Source organism: Oncorhynchus masou, chromosome 6, assembly GCF_036934945.1.
Source record: "Oncorhynchus masou masou isolate Uvic2021 chromosome 6, UVic_Omas_1.1, whole genome shotgun sequence".
In the NCBI taxonomy this organism is placed as follows: Eukaryota; Metazoa; Chordata; class Actinopteri; order Salmoniformes; family Salmonidae; genus Oncorhynchus; species Oncorhynchus masou.
Genome location: NC_088217.1, coordinates 10,076,822 through 10,091,040, shown reverse-complemented (window position 1 = coordinate 10,091,040; position 14,219 = coordinate 10,076,822). Strand labels below are relative to the sequence as shown.

The window sequence follows — 14,219 nt, the reverse complement described above, 5'->3', positions numbered from 1 at the left end:
CCCCTCCCTGACCGATCCCGAGGACTGGAGTTGCCCCTACCTGACCGATCCCGAGGACTGGAGTTGCCCCTCCCTGACCGATCCCGAGGACTAGGGTTGCCCCTCCCTGACCGATCCCGAGGACTGGAGTTGCCCCTCCCTGACCGATCCCGAGGACTAGAGTTGCCCCTCCCTGACCGATCCCGAGGACTAGAGTTGCCCCTCCCTGACCGATCCCGAGGACTAGAGTTGCCCCTCCCTGACCGATCCCGAGGACTGGAGTTGCCCCTACCTGACCGATCCCGAGGACTGGAGTTGCCCCTCCCTGACCGATCCCGAGGACTGGAGTTGCCCCTCCCTGACCGATCCCGAGGACTAGGGTTGCCCCTCCCTGACCGATCCCGAGGACTAGGGTTGCCCCTCCCTGACCGATCCCGAGGACTAGGGTTGCCCCTCCCTGACCGATCCCGAGGACTAGAGTTGCCCCTCCCTGACCGATCCCGAGGACTAGGGTTGCCCCTCCCTGACCGATCCCGAGGACTGGAGTTGCCCCTCCCTGACCGATCCCGAGGACTAGGGTTGCCCCTCCCTGACCGATCCCGAGGACTGGAGTTGCCCCTCCCTGACCGATCCCGAGGACTAGAGTTGCCCCTCCCTGACCGATCCCGAGGACTAGGGTTGCCCCTCCCTGACCGATCCCGAGGACTGGAGTTGCCCCTCCCTGACCGATCCCGAGGACTAGGGTTGCCCCTCCCTGACCGATCCCGAGGACTAGGGTTGCCCCTCCCTGACCGATCCCGAGGACTAGGGTTGCCCCTCCCTGACCGATCCCGAGGACTAGGGTTGCCCCTCCCTGACCGATCCCGAGGACTGGAGTTGCGCCTCCCTGACCGATCCCGAGGACTGGAGTTGCCCCTCCCTGACCGATCCCGAGGACTGGAGTTGCCCCTCCCTGACCGATCCCGAGGACTAGAGTTGCCCCTCCCTGACCGATCCCGAGGACTAGAGTTGCCCCTCACCTGACCGATCCCGAGGACTAGAGTTGCCCCTCCCTGACCGATCCCGAGGACTAGAGTTGCCCCTCACCTGACCGATCCCGAGGACTAGAGTTGCCCCTCCTGACCGATCCCGAGGACTAGAGTTGCCCCTCCCTGACCGATCCCGAGGACTGGAGTTGCCCCTCCCTGACCGATCCCGAGGACTAGAGTTGCCCCTCCCTGACCGATCCCGAGGACTAGAGTTGCCCCTCCCTGACCGATCCCGAGGACTGGAGTTGCCCCTCCCTGACCGATCCCGAGGACTAGGGTTGCCCCTCCCTGACCGATCCCGAGGACTGGAGTTGCCCCTCCCTGACCGATCCCGAGGACTGGAGTTGCCCCTCCCTGACCGATCCCGAGGACTGGAGTTGCCCCTCCCTGACCGATCCCGAGGACTGGAGTTGCCCCTACCTGACCGATCCCGAGGACTGGAGTTGCCCCTACCTGACCGATCCCGAGGACTGGAGTTGCACCTCCCTGACCGATCGATCATAGAAGAAATAGCTGAGCTTTGGAGGAAACAGCTTTTCCTTGAAGTTCTTTTTAATTATTTGAAATATGAAAACATAAGTCTTGTTTCTAACAATCAATTGGAAGAAAATCTTCCACAAAAACAGTTTCAAATTTGACAAAACATTGTTTTACAAGCAAGTATGTAATCTATGGATGTTTTGAGCAGGTTTTAATTAAGGTTTTAATTAAGGTAGTTTCCCTCAATGGTAACCATTTAAATCTGGATCATCATAAACTGAACAATGAAATCTCAAATCGGTCTTTAGAGAAATTTCATCATGAAATATGGTCTTAAAGTCTGTTAGAGAAAGAGAGAGAGGGGCCACTATGGAGTTTAACAGGTGGTAGTTAGCCCAGATCTGGGACTAGGATAGATGGTAGAAGTGTCTCTGGAGTAGTAGCCCATTCATTCTCTGTGGGGGTAGGAGGAGGGGTGGAATGTCCGTCTGTGCCTGGATCACTGCTCGTTCGTCGCTCCGTCTGCGATGGACGATACGGCTCCCTGGCCTTTGTTGACGTCGCTGATACAGGCCCACTGGCCGTCTGCCGACTCCTTCCACAACGTCACCTGGAGACGACAGAGAACAATATAAATCAGAAAACAACACTGGCCGTCTGCCGACTCCTTCCACAACGTCACCTGGAGACGGCAGAGAACAATATATATCAGAAAACAACACTGGCCGTCTGCCGACTCCTTCCACAACGTCACCTGGAGACGGCAGAGAACAATATGCATCAGAAAACAACACTGGCCGTCTGCCGACTCCTTCCACAACGTCACCTGGAGACGGCAGAGAACAATATGCATCAGAAAACAACACTGGCCGTCTGCCGACTCCTTCCACAACGTCACCTGGAGACGGCAGAGAACAATATGCATCAGAAAACAACACTGGCCGTCTGCCGACTCCTTCCACAACGTCACCTGGAGACGGCAGAGAACAATATGCATCAGAAAACACTGGCCGTCTGCCGACTCCTTCCACAACGTCACCTGGAGACGGCAGAGAACAATATGCATCAGAAAACACTGGCCGTCTGCCGACTCCTTCCACAACGTCACCTGGAGACGGCAGAGAACAATATGCATCAGAAAACACTGGCCGTCTGCCGACTCCTTCCACAACGTCACCTGGACAAGAAGGACAGGGAACCAAGGGGATCATTTGTGACGGAACTGATGTATAAACTCGTACTTTCAGACGCTTTGCATAAAGTATCTGTTAAGTGGTATAAATGATACGTTGCTGAGGATCAAGTTTATTCAGCTGCCTAGTAAAAAGAGTCACCACTGACCGTGTGTGTGTGTGTGTGTATGCGTGTACTGACCGTGTGTGTGTGTACAGTGCCTTGCGAAAGTATTCGGCCCCCTTGAACTTTGCGACCTTTTGCCACATTTCAGGCTTCAAATAAAGATATACAACTGTATTTTTTTGTGAAGAATCAACAACAAGTGGGACACAATCATGAAGTGGAACGACATTTATTGGATATTTCGAACTTTTTTAACAAATCAAAAACTGAAAAATTGGGCGTGCAAAATTATTCAGCCCCTTTACTTTCAGTGCAGCAAACTCTCTCCAGAAGTTCAGTGAGGATCTCTGAATGATCCAATGTTGACCTAAATGACTAATAATGATAAATACAATCCACCTGTGTGTAATCAAGTCTCCGTATAAATGCACCTGCACTGTGATAGTCTTAGAGGTCCGTTAAAAGCTCAGAGAGCATCATGAAGAACAAGGAACACACCAGGCAGGTCCGAGATACTGTTGTGAAGAAGTTTAAAGCCGGATTTGGATACAAAAAGATTTCCCAAGCTTTAAACATCCCAGGGAGCACTGTGCAAGCGATAATATTGAAATGGAAGGAGTATCAGACCACTGCAAATCTACCAAGACCTGGCCGTCCCTCTAAACTTTCAGCTCATACAAGGAGAAGACTGATCAGAGATGCAGCCAAGAGGCCCATGATCACTCTGGATGAACTGCAGAGATCTACAGCTGAGGTGGGAGACTCTGTCCATAGGACAACAATCAGTCGTATATTGCACAAATCTGGCCTTTATGGAAGAGTGGCAAGAAGAAAGCCATTTATTAAAGATATCCATAAAAAGTGTTGTTTAAAGTTTGCCACAAGCCACCTGGGAGACACACCAAACATGTGGAAGAAGGTGCTCTGGTCAGATGAAACCAAAATTGAACTTTTTGGCAACAATGCAAAATGTTATGTTTGGCGTAAAAGCAAAAATGTCAGTCTCTCGATGTGCAAAACTGATAGAGACATACCCCAAGCGACTTACAGCTGTAATCGCAGCAAAAGGTGGCACTACAAAGTATTAACTTAAGGGGGCTGAATAATTTTGCACGCCCAATTTTTCTGTTTTTGATTTGTTAAAAAAGTTTGAAATATCCAATAAATGTCGTTCCACTTCATGATTGTGCCCCACTTGTTGTTGATTCTTCACAAAAAAATACAGTTTTATATCTTTATGTTTGAAGCCTGAAATGTGGCAAAAGGTCGCAAAGTTCAAGGGGGCCGAATACTTTCGCAAGGCACTGTATGTGCGTGTGTACTGACCGTGTGTGTGTACTGACCGTGTGAGCGTATGTGTGTGCGCGTGTATGTGTGCACTGACCGTGTGTGTGTATATGTGTGTACTGACCCTGTGTGTGTGTATATGTGTGTGTGCGTGTATGTGTGTGTGCGTGTATGTGTGTACTGACCGTGTGTGTGTGTATATGTGTGTACTGACCGTGTGTGTGTGTATATGTCTGTACTGACCGTGTGTGTGTGTATGTGTGTACTGACCGTGTGTGTGTGTGTGTGTGTGTGTGCGTGTGCGTGTGTGTGTGTGCGTGTGTGTATGTGTGTACTGACCGTGTGTGTGTGTGTGCGCGTGTAATGTGTGTGTGCTGACCTTGTTATCCCCCCCGGACACAGCCAGGATGTTTCCAGTGACGGACCAGCTGACATGCCACACCACGTCGTTGAACTTGTGGAGGAGTTTTGCCGTCCACGTGTTGCCTGAAGGGTCGTCACACGTCCAGATGAAGACCCTGCCGTCCTGCACGCAGACAGCAAGAGAGATTGTGTTTTTTTTGTTCTGAGGTAAAAGGTCATAAATACTCACTGGCAGACCAGAAAATGAACAAACTGTGCCAACACACTTTAAAAAGATGATAACAGTTCCATTTCCAATTCAGAAGTGCCTTTTACTCTCAATGAGAATGAAAACATCCCAATTGTTAAATAAACTCACACTTTTAGAATTATTTAAATTCCAACAATCAAAATGGAATTGGCCGTGAGCAGTTTGTTGATTATATGAAATGAGCCAAAAATCACAAACAATGTAGGATCCTGTGGAGCCCAGGAACAATAGCTGGTTCATTCCACGAATAGGTGCCTTTTGGACAGGCAAACTTTAAAGAAATTAACGTTGAACTCGCTCTTCTTTTAAACATTCAATTGCATGGAGGATATGTTTAGCCTACGGAAAAACACATTTTCCCATCTCAGGCATTAAAATCCTATGAACTAAGAGCATTTTATCTGCATTGTGCCACACTGTCTATCAACCCCGTTACAGACACCACTGTTACATTACAGCCTTATTCTAAAACATTTTTCCCCCCATCAATCTACACACAATAATACCCCCATCATGACAAAGCAAAAACAGGTTTACATTTTTTATAAAATAAACGAATATCACATATACATAAGTATTCAGACCCGTTACTCTGTACTTTGTTGAAGCCCCTTTGGCAGTGATTACAGCCTTGAGTCTTCTTGGGTATGACGCTACAAGCTTGGCACACCTGTATTTGGGGAGTTTCTCACAATCTTCTCAATCTCTGTCAGGTTGGATGGGGAGCATCGCTGCACAGCTATTTTCAGGTCTCTCCAGAGATGTTCGATCAGGTTCAAGTCCGGGCTCTGGCTGGGCCACTCAAGGACATTGCGAGACTTGTCCCCGAAACCACTCCTGCGTTGTCTTAGCTGTGTGCTTAGGGTCGTTGTCGTATTGGAAGGTGAACCTTCGCCCAAGTCTGAGGTCCTGAGTGCTCTGGAGCAGGTTTTCATCAAGGATCTCTCTGTACTTTGCTCCATTCAGCTTTCCCTCAACCCCGACTAGTCTCCCAGTCCCTGCAGCTGAAAAACATCCACATAGCTGCCACCACAATTCTTCACTGTAGGGATGGTGCCGGGTTTCTGCCAGACGTGATGCTTTGTATTCAGGCCAAAGAGTTCAATCTTGGTTTCATCAGACCAGAGAATCTTGTTTCACATGGTTGAGCAACAATGGTTGTCCTTCTGGAAGGTCCTTCCATCTCCACAGAGGAATTCTTGAGCTCTGTCAGTGACCATCGGGTTCTTTGTCACCTCCACAACCAAGGCCCTTCTGCCCCGATTGCTCAGTTTGGCGGCCAGCAGTGGTAAGAGTCTCGGTGGTTCCAAACTTCTTCCATTTAAGAATGATGGAGGCCACTGTGTTCTTGGGGACCTTCAATGCTGCAGAAATGTTTTGGTACCCTTCCCAAGATCTGTGCTGACACACAATCCTGTCTTGGAGCTCTATGGACAATTCCTTCGACCTCACCTCAGTTTTTTCTCTGACATGCACAGTCTACTGTGGGATGTTATAAAGAGAGGTGTGTGCCTTTCCAAATCAAGTCCAATCAGTAGAATGTACCACAGGTGGACTCCAATCAAGTTGTAGAAACATCAAGGATCATCAATGAAACAGGATGCACCTGAGCTCAATTTCAAGTCTCATAGCAATGGGTCTGAATAATTATGTAAATAAGGTATTTCTGCTTTTATCTTGAATACATTTGCAAAAAAAATCTAAAAACCTGTTTTCGCTTTGTCATTATGGGGATGTGGATTGATGAGAATCAATTTTAGAATAAGCCTGTAACTTAACAAAACGGGGGGAAAGTCAAGGGGTCTGAATACTTTTTTGAATGCACTGCAACTGTCTACCAACTTAAATAAAAGCATGTTTGAGATAAATCTAACATTTTCTCATTGATAAAGTATCCTTGTACAAATAAAAGTAACATCAAACTTAAAACCACAACCCTGTTATTGTCAACCCTGTTAAGAAGCCCAACTAACTAACTTTATCTGTGAAGATCAGCCATTACCCCTCATGTGGTCCCATGCTCTTCACCACACGGTGTTCATGAAATTAGGAATTACACACATGTTCCACACAAAATAAAAGTTGAAACCTTGAATTGAGCAAACAAGGTTGACATGTTGAGCTTTACCACAGTCAAAGATGATGAAACAATTATAAAAATAGACCACCATGCTGTTCAGAGGACCCAAACAACGCTGTGAATCATGTAATCTGGTGGAATGGCGCATTATTTGAAAGGGGTTAATTGTTTGTTTAACCACTCTTGGGTAGGGGACAGTGTTTTGACATCATGACGAAAAGCATGCCCATAGTAAACTGCTTGATACTCAGGCCCAGAAGCTAGGATATCCCAGATTGCAGTTCCTAGGGCTTCCATCTAAAAAGAGTTTCAGGCTGGTTTTTGGAAAAATGAGCCAGAAATTGTAGTTTTTCTAGGTGGCTCCCATTTTGGCTCTAGTGTTTCCAAGCGCGTGGTTGAGAGCGCATTCTTTGGTATTTTTCTCAGGTAAAGACAATAATGATTCTCCGCCTTAAATTTTAATCGTTTAGGGTACCTAAGGTTTTTTTTGTTTCATTTTTAACCCTTTTTCGTGGTATCCAATTGTTTAGTAGCTACTATTTTGTCTCATCGCTACAACTCCCGTACGGGCTCGGGAGAGACGAAGGTTGAGAGTCATGCGTCCTCCGATACACAACCCAACCAAGCCGCACTGCTTCTTAACACAGCGCGCATCCAACCTGGAAGCCAGCCGCACCAATGTGTCGGAGGAAGCACCGTGCACTTGGCAACCTTGGTTAGCGTGCACTGCGCCCGGCCCGCCACAGGAGTCGCTGGGCTTGGTTGGGAGCGATGAGACAAGGATATCCCTACCGGCCAAGCCCTCCCTAACCCGGACGACGGACCTCCCGGTCGCGACTGAGCCTGGGCGCGAACCCAGGGTCTCTGGTGGCACAGCTGGCGCTGCAGTACAGCACCCTTAACCACGGCACCACCCGGGAGGCCCAGGGTACCTAAAGGTTTGATTATAAATGTTGTTTGACTTGTTTGGAAAAGTTTATTAGTAACGTTTGGGATTAATTTTGTATGTATTTTGATGGAGGGAAACTGAGTGGATTACTGACTGAAGCGCACCAGCTAAACTGAGTTTAGCTTAGATTAGTTTTTATGGATATAAAAAAGGACATTATCGAACAAAAGGACCATTTGTGATGTAACTGGGACCTTTTGGAGTGCCAACAGAAGATCATCAAAGGTAAGGCATTTTTTATAGCGCTATTTCTGACTTTCGTGTCGCACTTGCCTGGTTGAAATATGTTTTTCATGTGTTTGTATGCGGGGCGCTGTTCTCAGATAAATCGCATGGTCTGCTTTCGCCGTAAAGCCTTTTTGAAATCTGACACAGCGGCTGGATTAACAAGAAGTTAAGCTTTATTTTGATGTATTACACGTGTGACTTTATGAAAGTTTATTATTTATAATACTGTAGTTTGAATTTCACGCTTTGCAATTTCACCGGACGCTACCGTCCCACCTGCCCATAAGAAGATACGGTTGGCATTAAAACGAGGGACAAACATAAAAGGCATTTGCTAATCACATTCATATAAATAGTGATCTTCAGAATCGATTCAAAGCAGAAAAATAACTTGGCCTTTACAATGATGGTGAAACTTGGGAGACATTTTTAGATAAAAGTGTGTTCAAATCTTCCTCGAAGTGACACAGGGTTGAAGGAGGGAAATGTCAAAATGCTGAATTTTAGCATTTTAAAAAGCCTTCATTCATACATGAATAAAATGAATTTATTGAATTCTGTGTGGTCTATATTAAAGTGCACTTCATTTAATTTATCAGGCTTTTTAAAATTCAATATGGTTGCATAATTTATACTTAACATTTTTGTGGAACGACCGCACTTCAGCTTGTTCAACAACTAATTGGGATCCAAATAAAATATCTTAATTTGAGACAGTTTGCTAAAGTAGAAAAAAAAAAAATCCTGCAGCAACAGGAAATGTGAATTACTATGTTGATTAAAATTCACAAGACATATTTGTAGGGGAAGATACATTTTTAAGAAAGGGAAAATTAAGCCTGAAATGTAAAAGTGGAAATTACAAACTAAAAAAAACATTTTAAACCTCAAATACACATTTATTCCAGGAAAGTTAACCTGCAACAGGGTGAGCAAATGAAGATCCTACATCTGTAAAAGCCATACAATGTTTTTTTTCCTCTAACGGTCGGTTACCTGAGAGCAGCTGGCGATGGTGCTGGTGGGTAGTCCTATGGAGGGAGCCCAGCCTACATCTCTGACCCAATCACTGTGAGCCTCCAGCTTCTGGTCCTCCTTCCATTGGCCATCCTCCTCTCTAAGAAAGAAGACATACAAACGTGTCTGGAAACTCCTCACTTGCCATAGGAACCCATTTGGTAAAACCTTACATAAAAGTTGTTCACACAGTTATTACTATATCAAGTTGTTATTACAAAGAGAAAAGATGTTACTGCAAGTAAGTAAATGGTAAATATTTGGAGTGATTTCATGGAACTACACAGTGCCGTCACTGTACCCCTTGACTTGTTGATTTTTTTCTCACCCATCTACACACATAATAACAAAGTGAAAACATGTGCTTAGAAACATTTGCACATTTATTTAAAATGAAATATAGAAATATCTAATTTACATAGAGTACCAGTCAAAAGATTGGACACCTACTCATTGAAGGATTTCTTTATTTTTTTTAAACTATTTTCTACATTATAGAATAGTGAAGACATCAAAACTATGAAATAACACATGGAATCATGTAGTACCTAAAAAAAAAAAAAAAAAAAAAAAAAAAAAAAAGTGTTAAATAAAAATATATTTTATATTTGAGATTCTTCAAAGTAGCCACCCTTTGCCTTGATGATAGCTTTGCACACTTGGCATTCTCTCAACCAGCTTCATGAGATAGTCACTTGGAATGCATTTAAATTAACAGGTGTGGAATTTTATTCAAATCAAATTGTCACATGCACTGAATATGCTTACTTTCTTTCCTTCTTACTGCATTTGAGTCAATCTGTTGTGATTTGACAAGGTAGGGAGGTATGGAAGGTAGGGTTCCCGAGTGGCGCAGAGGTCTAAGGCACTGCATCTCAGTGTCACTACAGTCCCTGGTCCGAATCCATGCTGTAACACATCCGGCCGTGATTGGGAGTCCCATAGGGTGGCGCACAATGGCTCAGCGTCGTCTAGGTTTGGCCGGGGTAGGCCTTCATTGTAAATAAGAATTTGTTCTTAACTGACTTTCCTAGTTAAATAAAAAAATAATTTAAAATAATACAGAAGATAGCCATACCATGTCATTATTCGGGCAAGAACAGCTCAAATAAGCAAAGAAAAATGACAGTCCATTACTTTAAGACATGCAGGTCAGTCAATACAGAAAATTAAGAACTTTGAAAGTTTCTTCAAGCCAGTCGCAAAAACCACCAAGCACTATGATGAAACTGGCTCTCGTGAGGACCGCCACAGGAAAGGAAGACCCAGAGTTACCTCTGCTGCAGAGGATAAGTTAATTCGAGTTACCAGCCTCAGAGATTGCAGCCCAAATAAATGCTTCAGAGTTAAAGTAACAGACACATCTCAACATCAACTGTTCAGAGGAGACTGTGTGAATCAGGCCTTCATATCAAATTACTGCTGGAAAAAAAAAAAAAACTACCAAAGGACACCAACAAGAAGAGGCTTGGACCAAGAAAAATGAGTAATGGACATTAGACCGGTGGAAATCTGTCCTTTGGTCTGATGAGTCCAAATTTGAGATTTTTGGTTCCAACCTGCTGTGTCTCTGAGACGCAGAGAAGGTGAACGGATGATCTCTGCACGTGTGGTTCCAACCATGAAGCATGGAGGAAGAGGTGTGATGGTGCTTTGCTGGTGACACTGATTTATTTAGAATTCAAGGCACACTTAACCAGCATGGCTACCACAGCATTCTGTAGTGATACGCCATCCCATCCGGTTTGTGCTTAGAGGGACGATCATTTGTTTTTCAACAGGACAATGACCCAACACACCTCCAGACTGTGTACGGGCTATTTTACCAAGGAGAGTGATGAGTGCTGCAACAGATGACCCGGTCTCCACAATCACCCGACCTCAACCCAATTGAGATGGTTTGGGATGAGTTTGACTGCAGAGTGAAGGAAAAGCAGCCAACCAGTGCTCAGCATACAAGGGAACTCCTTCAAGACGGTTGGAAAAGCATTCCAGGTGAAGCTGGTTGAGAGAATGCCAAGAGTGTGCAAAGCTGTCATCAAGGCAAATGGCTACTTTGAAGAATTGAAAATACATTCTGATTTATAACTTTTTTGATTACTACATGATTCCATGTGTTATTTCATAGTTGTGATATAGTTGTGAGAGTTGTGTCTTCACTATTATTCTACATTGCAGAAAGGAGTAAAAATTAATATAGACAGTAGGTGAGTATGTGTCCAAACATTTGTCTGTAACCAAGTATTCACACCCCTTTGCTATGATATTTCAAATTGAGCTCCAATTTCCTTTGATCATCCTTGAGCTGTCACTAGAACATTATTGGAGTCCACCTGTGGCCAATTCAATGGATGGACATAATTTAGAAAGAAACACACACATCTATATAAAAAGGTCCCACAGTTGACAGTGGATGTCAGAGCAGAAACTAAACCATGAAGTCCAAGGAACTGTCAATAGATCTCAGAGACAGTATTGTGATAAGGTATATATCAGGGGAAGGGTATGAAACAATCTGTGTGTGTAGAAAGTTTCCAAGAGCAGTGGTCTGCATCATTGGGAAAAATACAAAACTACCCAGACTGTGCCTAGAGCTGGCTGTCCAACCAAACTGAGCAATCAGGCAATAAGGACATGACCAAGAACCCAATGACCTGCCAGAAGAGAGAAGTCTCTACAGCACTTCCCCAATCTGAGCTTTATGGCAGAGTGGCCATGCAGAAGATAAGACTCCCTCCAAGTGTCTGCGACTTACTTCCAGAGTTTGACCAGGTTGTCGCAGCCTCCTGAGACAAACCTCTTGATGAAGTTGGGTTTCTGACCCGAGGGCTGGTCTATCAGACTACCTGGCACCACAGATGGAGCCCAGCTCACTGCGTTACAGCCAATCTAACAGGACAGAGGGGAAGGTTACAAAACACAGTCATATGTACAGACCAAGGACATGAATTCATACGAACTCAATTTGGACTATGACAACTTACCACAGAAAGACTGTCACAACAGACAGTGACAATTTAATGTTACTCTTAATGTTTATTCATATTAACCCAGCCCTAGAGAAAATACTTAATGTCGCTTTACAAATGAAAGTGCAAACAGTAGTTCATTACTCACTGTGTGTGCATTGCTGATCTTCTTAATGTCCCACTGTTGATCCCCAGAGCAGGTGACCAATGAGATGGCTCCATCTGAGCTGCCACAGGCCAGGATCAGACCAAAGTCATAGGGACCCCAGCACACTGAATTCACTGAAGCCACAAGAAAGCCAGGAAGTACTCATTAATATACAGTAAAAACACAGAGCTTTTGACAATGCTTAATTGCAGTGTTATTCATCCCTGGTCCGGAATAGGGCTTTGATCGAAAGTAAAACTAAACATGTTGCATACCCAGTGGGTCCCAAGCACCAGGTTTAAAGAACTCCATTTGAAAATGTTCAATAAGATCATTGAAAATATTCAAACTATATATACACACCAAACTGTATGAACTCACTGTACTGTATGTCGCTCTGGATAAGAACATCTGCGAAATGACGTAAAATATTAATTGAATTTGTGAGTGATTTACCCGGGAATGTTCTTACCTGAAGAGTCGTGTCCAGTGTACTCATACATCTTATCCCAGGTTCCGTTCTCTTCCTTCCATATGATCACCTTCCTGTCATAGGAACAGGAGGCCAGGATGTTGCCGTACATGGGGTGAGCCCAAGCCACCTGCCACACAGGACCCTCATGGCTGCAGAGAGAGGAGATCGAGGCAGACAGTAAAAGGAGTGTCTGGATACAGCACTTCACAGGTAATGGAGAGGGGAGATGAAACAGGGACATGGCAGATCAATCTGTGTTGGCTGGAAAATAAGAGTTGCATGTCGATCATTGCAATATCTGTGGTGCTGCTCATGGCAACTTCCTTTCCATGAGTCAACCTTTAAAGCTCTAATCAAGCAGAGTCACGTCTTACCCTCTCAGATCTGCCACTAGGATTTGTCCTCCGTTTTTAACATCGAAGATCTTGACAGACCTGTCAGAAGAGCAGGTGGCCAGTCTGGTGCCATAATAATCCATCTGGGCATCATGCTTAAAACACAACAGAGCATGTCATAAGAGGTCAAAGGTTGCAATTATTACGTTAGATTAGTCAAAAATAGAGTGAGTTGGTTACTAAAATTAGATTAAATCAGGGATAAATAAAGTACATTCAGTTGATATATAGTAATGTGCTACAGTTGGTTGAATTTCCGGGACATTGAATTAACAATCCATTCAAACTCAAGTCAGCTAGCTAGATGACAGTAGCTAGCTAACGTTAGCTAGTAGCTCTCACATAAGAAAACTACTTACGATCATGTCCTCGTGGGAGGTGTCCACCGTGTTGATGACGGAAACCTATAATTCATTAAACACAAGAAGTGAGAGATTATTTGATAGAACGCCAGTCTAAAAAGCTAACGTTGCGTTAGTTACCTAAATCTAATTTTGCTAGTTACAAACTACTAGCTACTTAACTGGCTAGATAGAAGCTTGAACTAATCGCAGAGATACCGTTAATGCATAAAACAGCATTACACGATCTTGTAACATACATTAATCTGTTTAACAGTCTATTTAGTAGTAAACAATAAGTAACTACAACCTAATAAAAATACACTTATTCAGCTTAGCAACTTGACACGTTAGCTATCTAACGTTAACAGTTACCTTGCTAACCGTCTAACAACTGCAGTCAGAAATACCAGAAATTATGTTACTCACCATGATTGAAGATTATCGTAATGACTTTGTACCGAAACAGAGAAATTGCACTACCAGACGTGTAACGCTGTTATCAATATATCTCGGTTTTACGATGTATCAAGAACGACGTGGCAACAACTTCACCACCACTGAAAAAAACTACTTCCGTATGCGTGCACCAAGGTTCCGGTTGAAACAAGCATTTCGCTTAGAAATATTTCCGTGAAAGATAAGTTCCTATGTGGTGAGCATTAGTTCCACCTGGTGGCAGTAGAAACGACAAATTAATTTTACTCATAACACAATGGTGCCTATTTATATAGCACCGTGCAAGTGTCATGTTTCCAAGTTTGTTCTTGGCCGAAGTTATATTCCAACTAGGGGCTCCCGGGTGGCACAGTGACACTGCATTTCAGTGCAAGAGTCGTCATTGCAGTACCTGGTTCAAATCCAGGCTGCATCACATCTGGCTGTGATGGGATAGGCTGTTTCTTCTGAACTGAATTGCCTAATTTAAAAG

The 14,219-nt window shown here is 44.5% G+C and overlaps 1 protein-coding gene across 1 annotated transcript; it reads right to left on the bottom strand.

The window, feature by feature from the left end:
• Positions 1–1,537: 1,537 nt before the first annotated feature.
• Positions 1,538–13,875, bottom strand: sec13 (SEC13 homolog, nuclear pore and COPII coat complex component). The gene is made up of 9 exons (XM_064967503.1): positions 13,718–13,875; positions 13,307–13,351; positions 12,927–13,042; positions 12,550–12,701; positions 12,078–12,211; positions 11,716–11,849; positions 8,940–9,060; positions 4,453–4,599; positions 1,538–2,097 (listed from the first exon to the last, which is right to left on the bottom strand). Exons 1-9 carry the CDS (start codon positions 13,718–13,720, stop codon positions 1,987–1,989), a joined length of 963 nt encoding a protein of 320 aa, XP_064823575.1. The 5' UTR covers positions 13,721–13,875; the 3' UTR covers positions 1,538–1,986.
• Between the last annotated feature and the right edge of the window lie 344 nt (positions 13,876–14,219).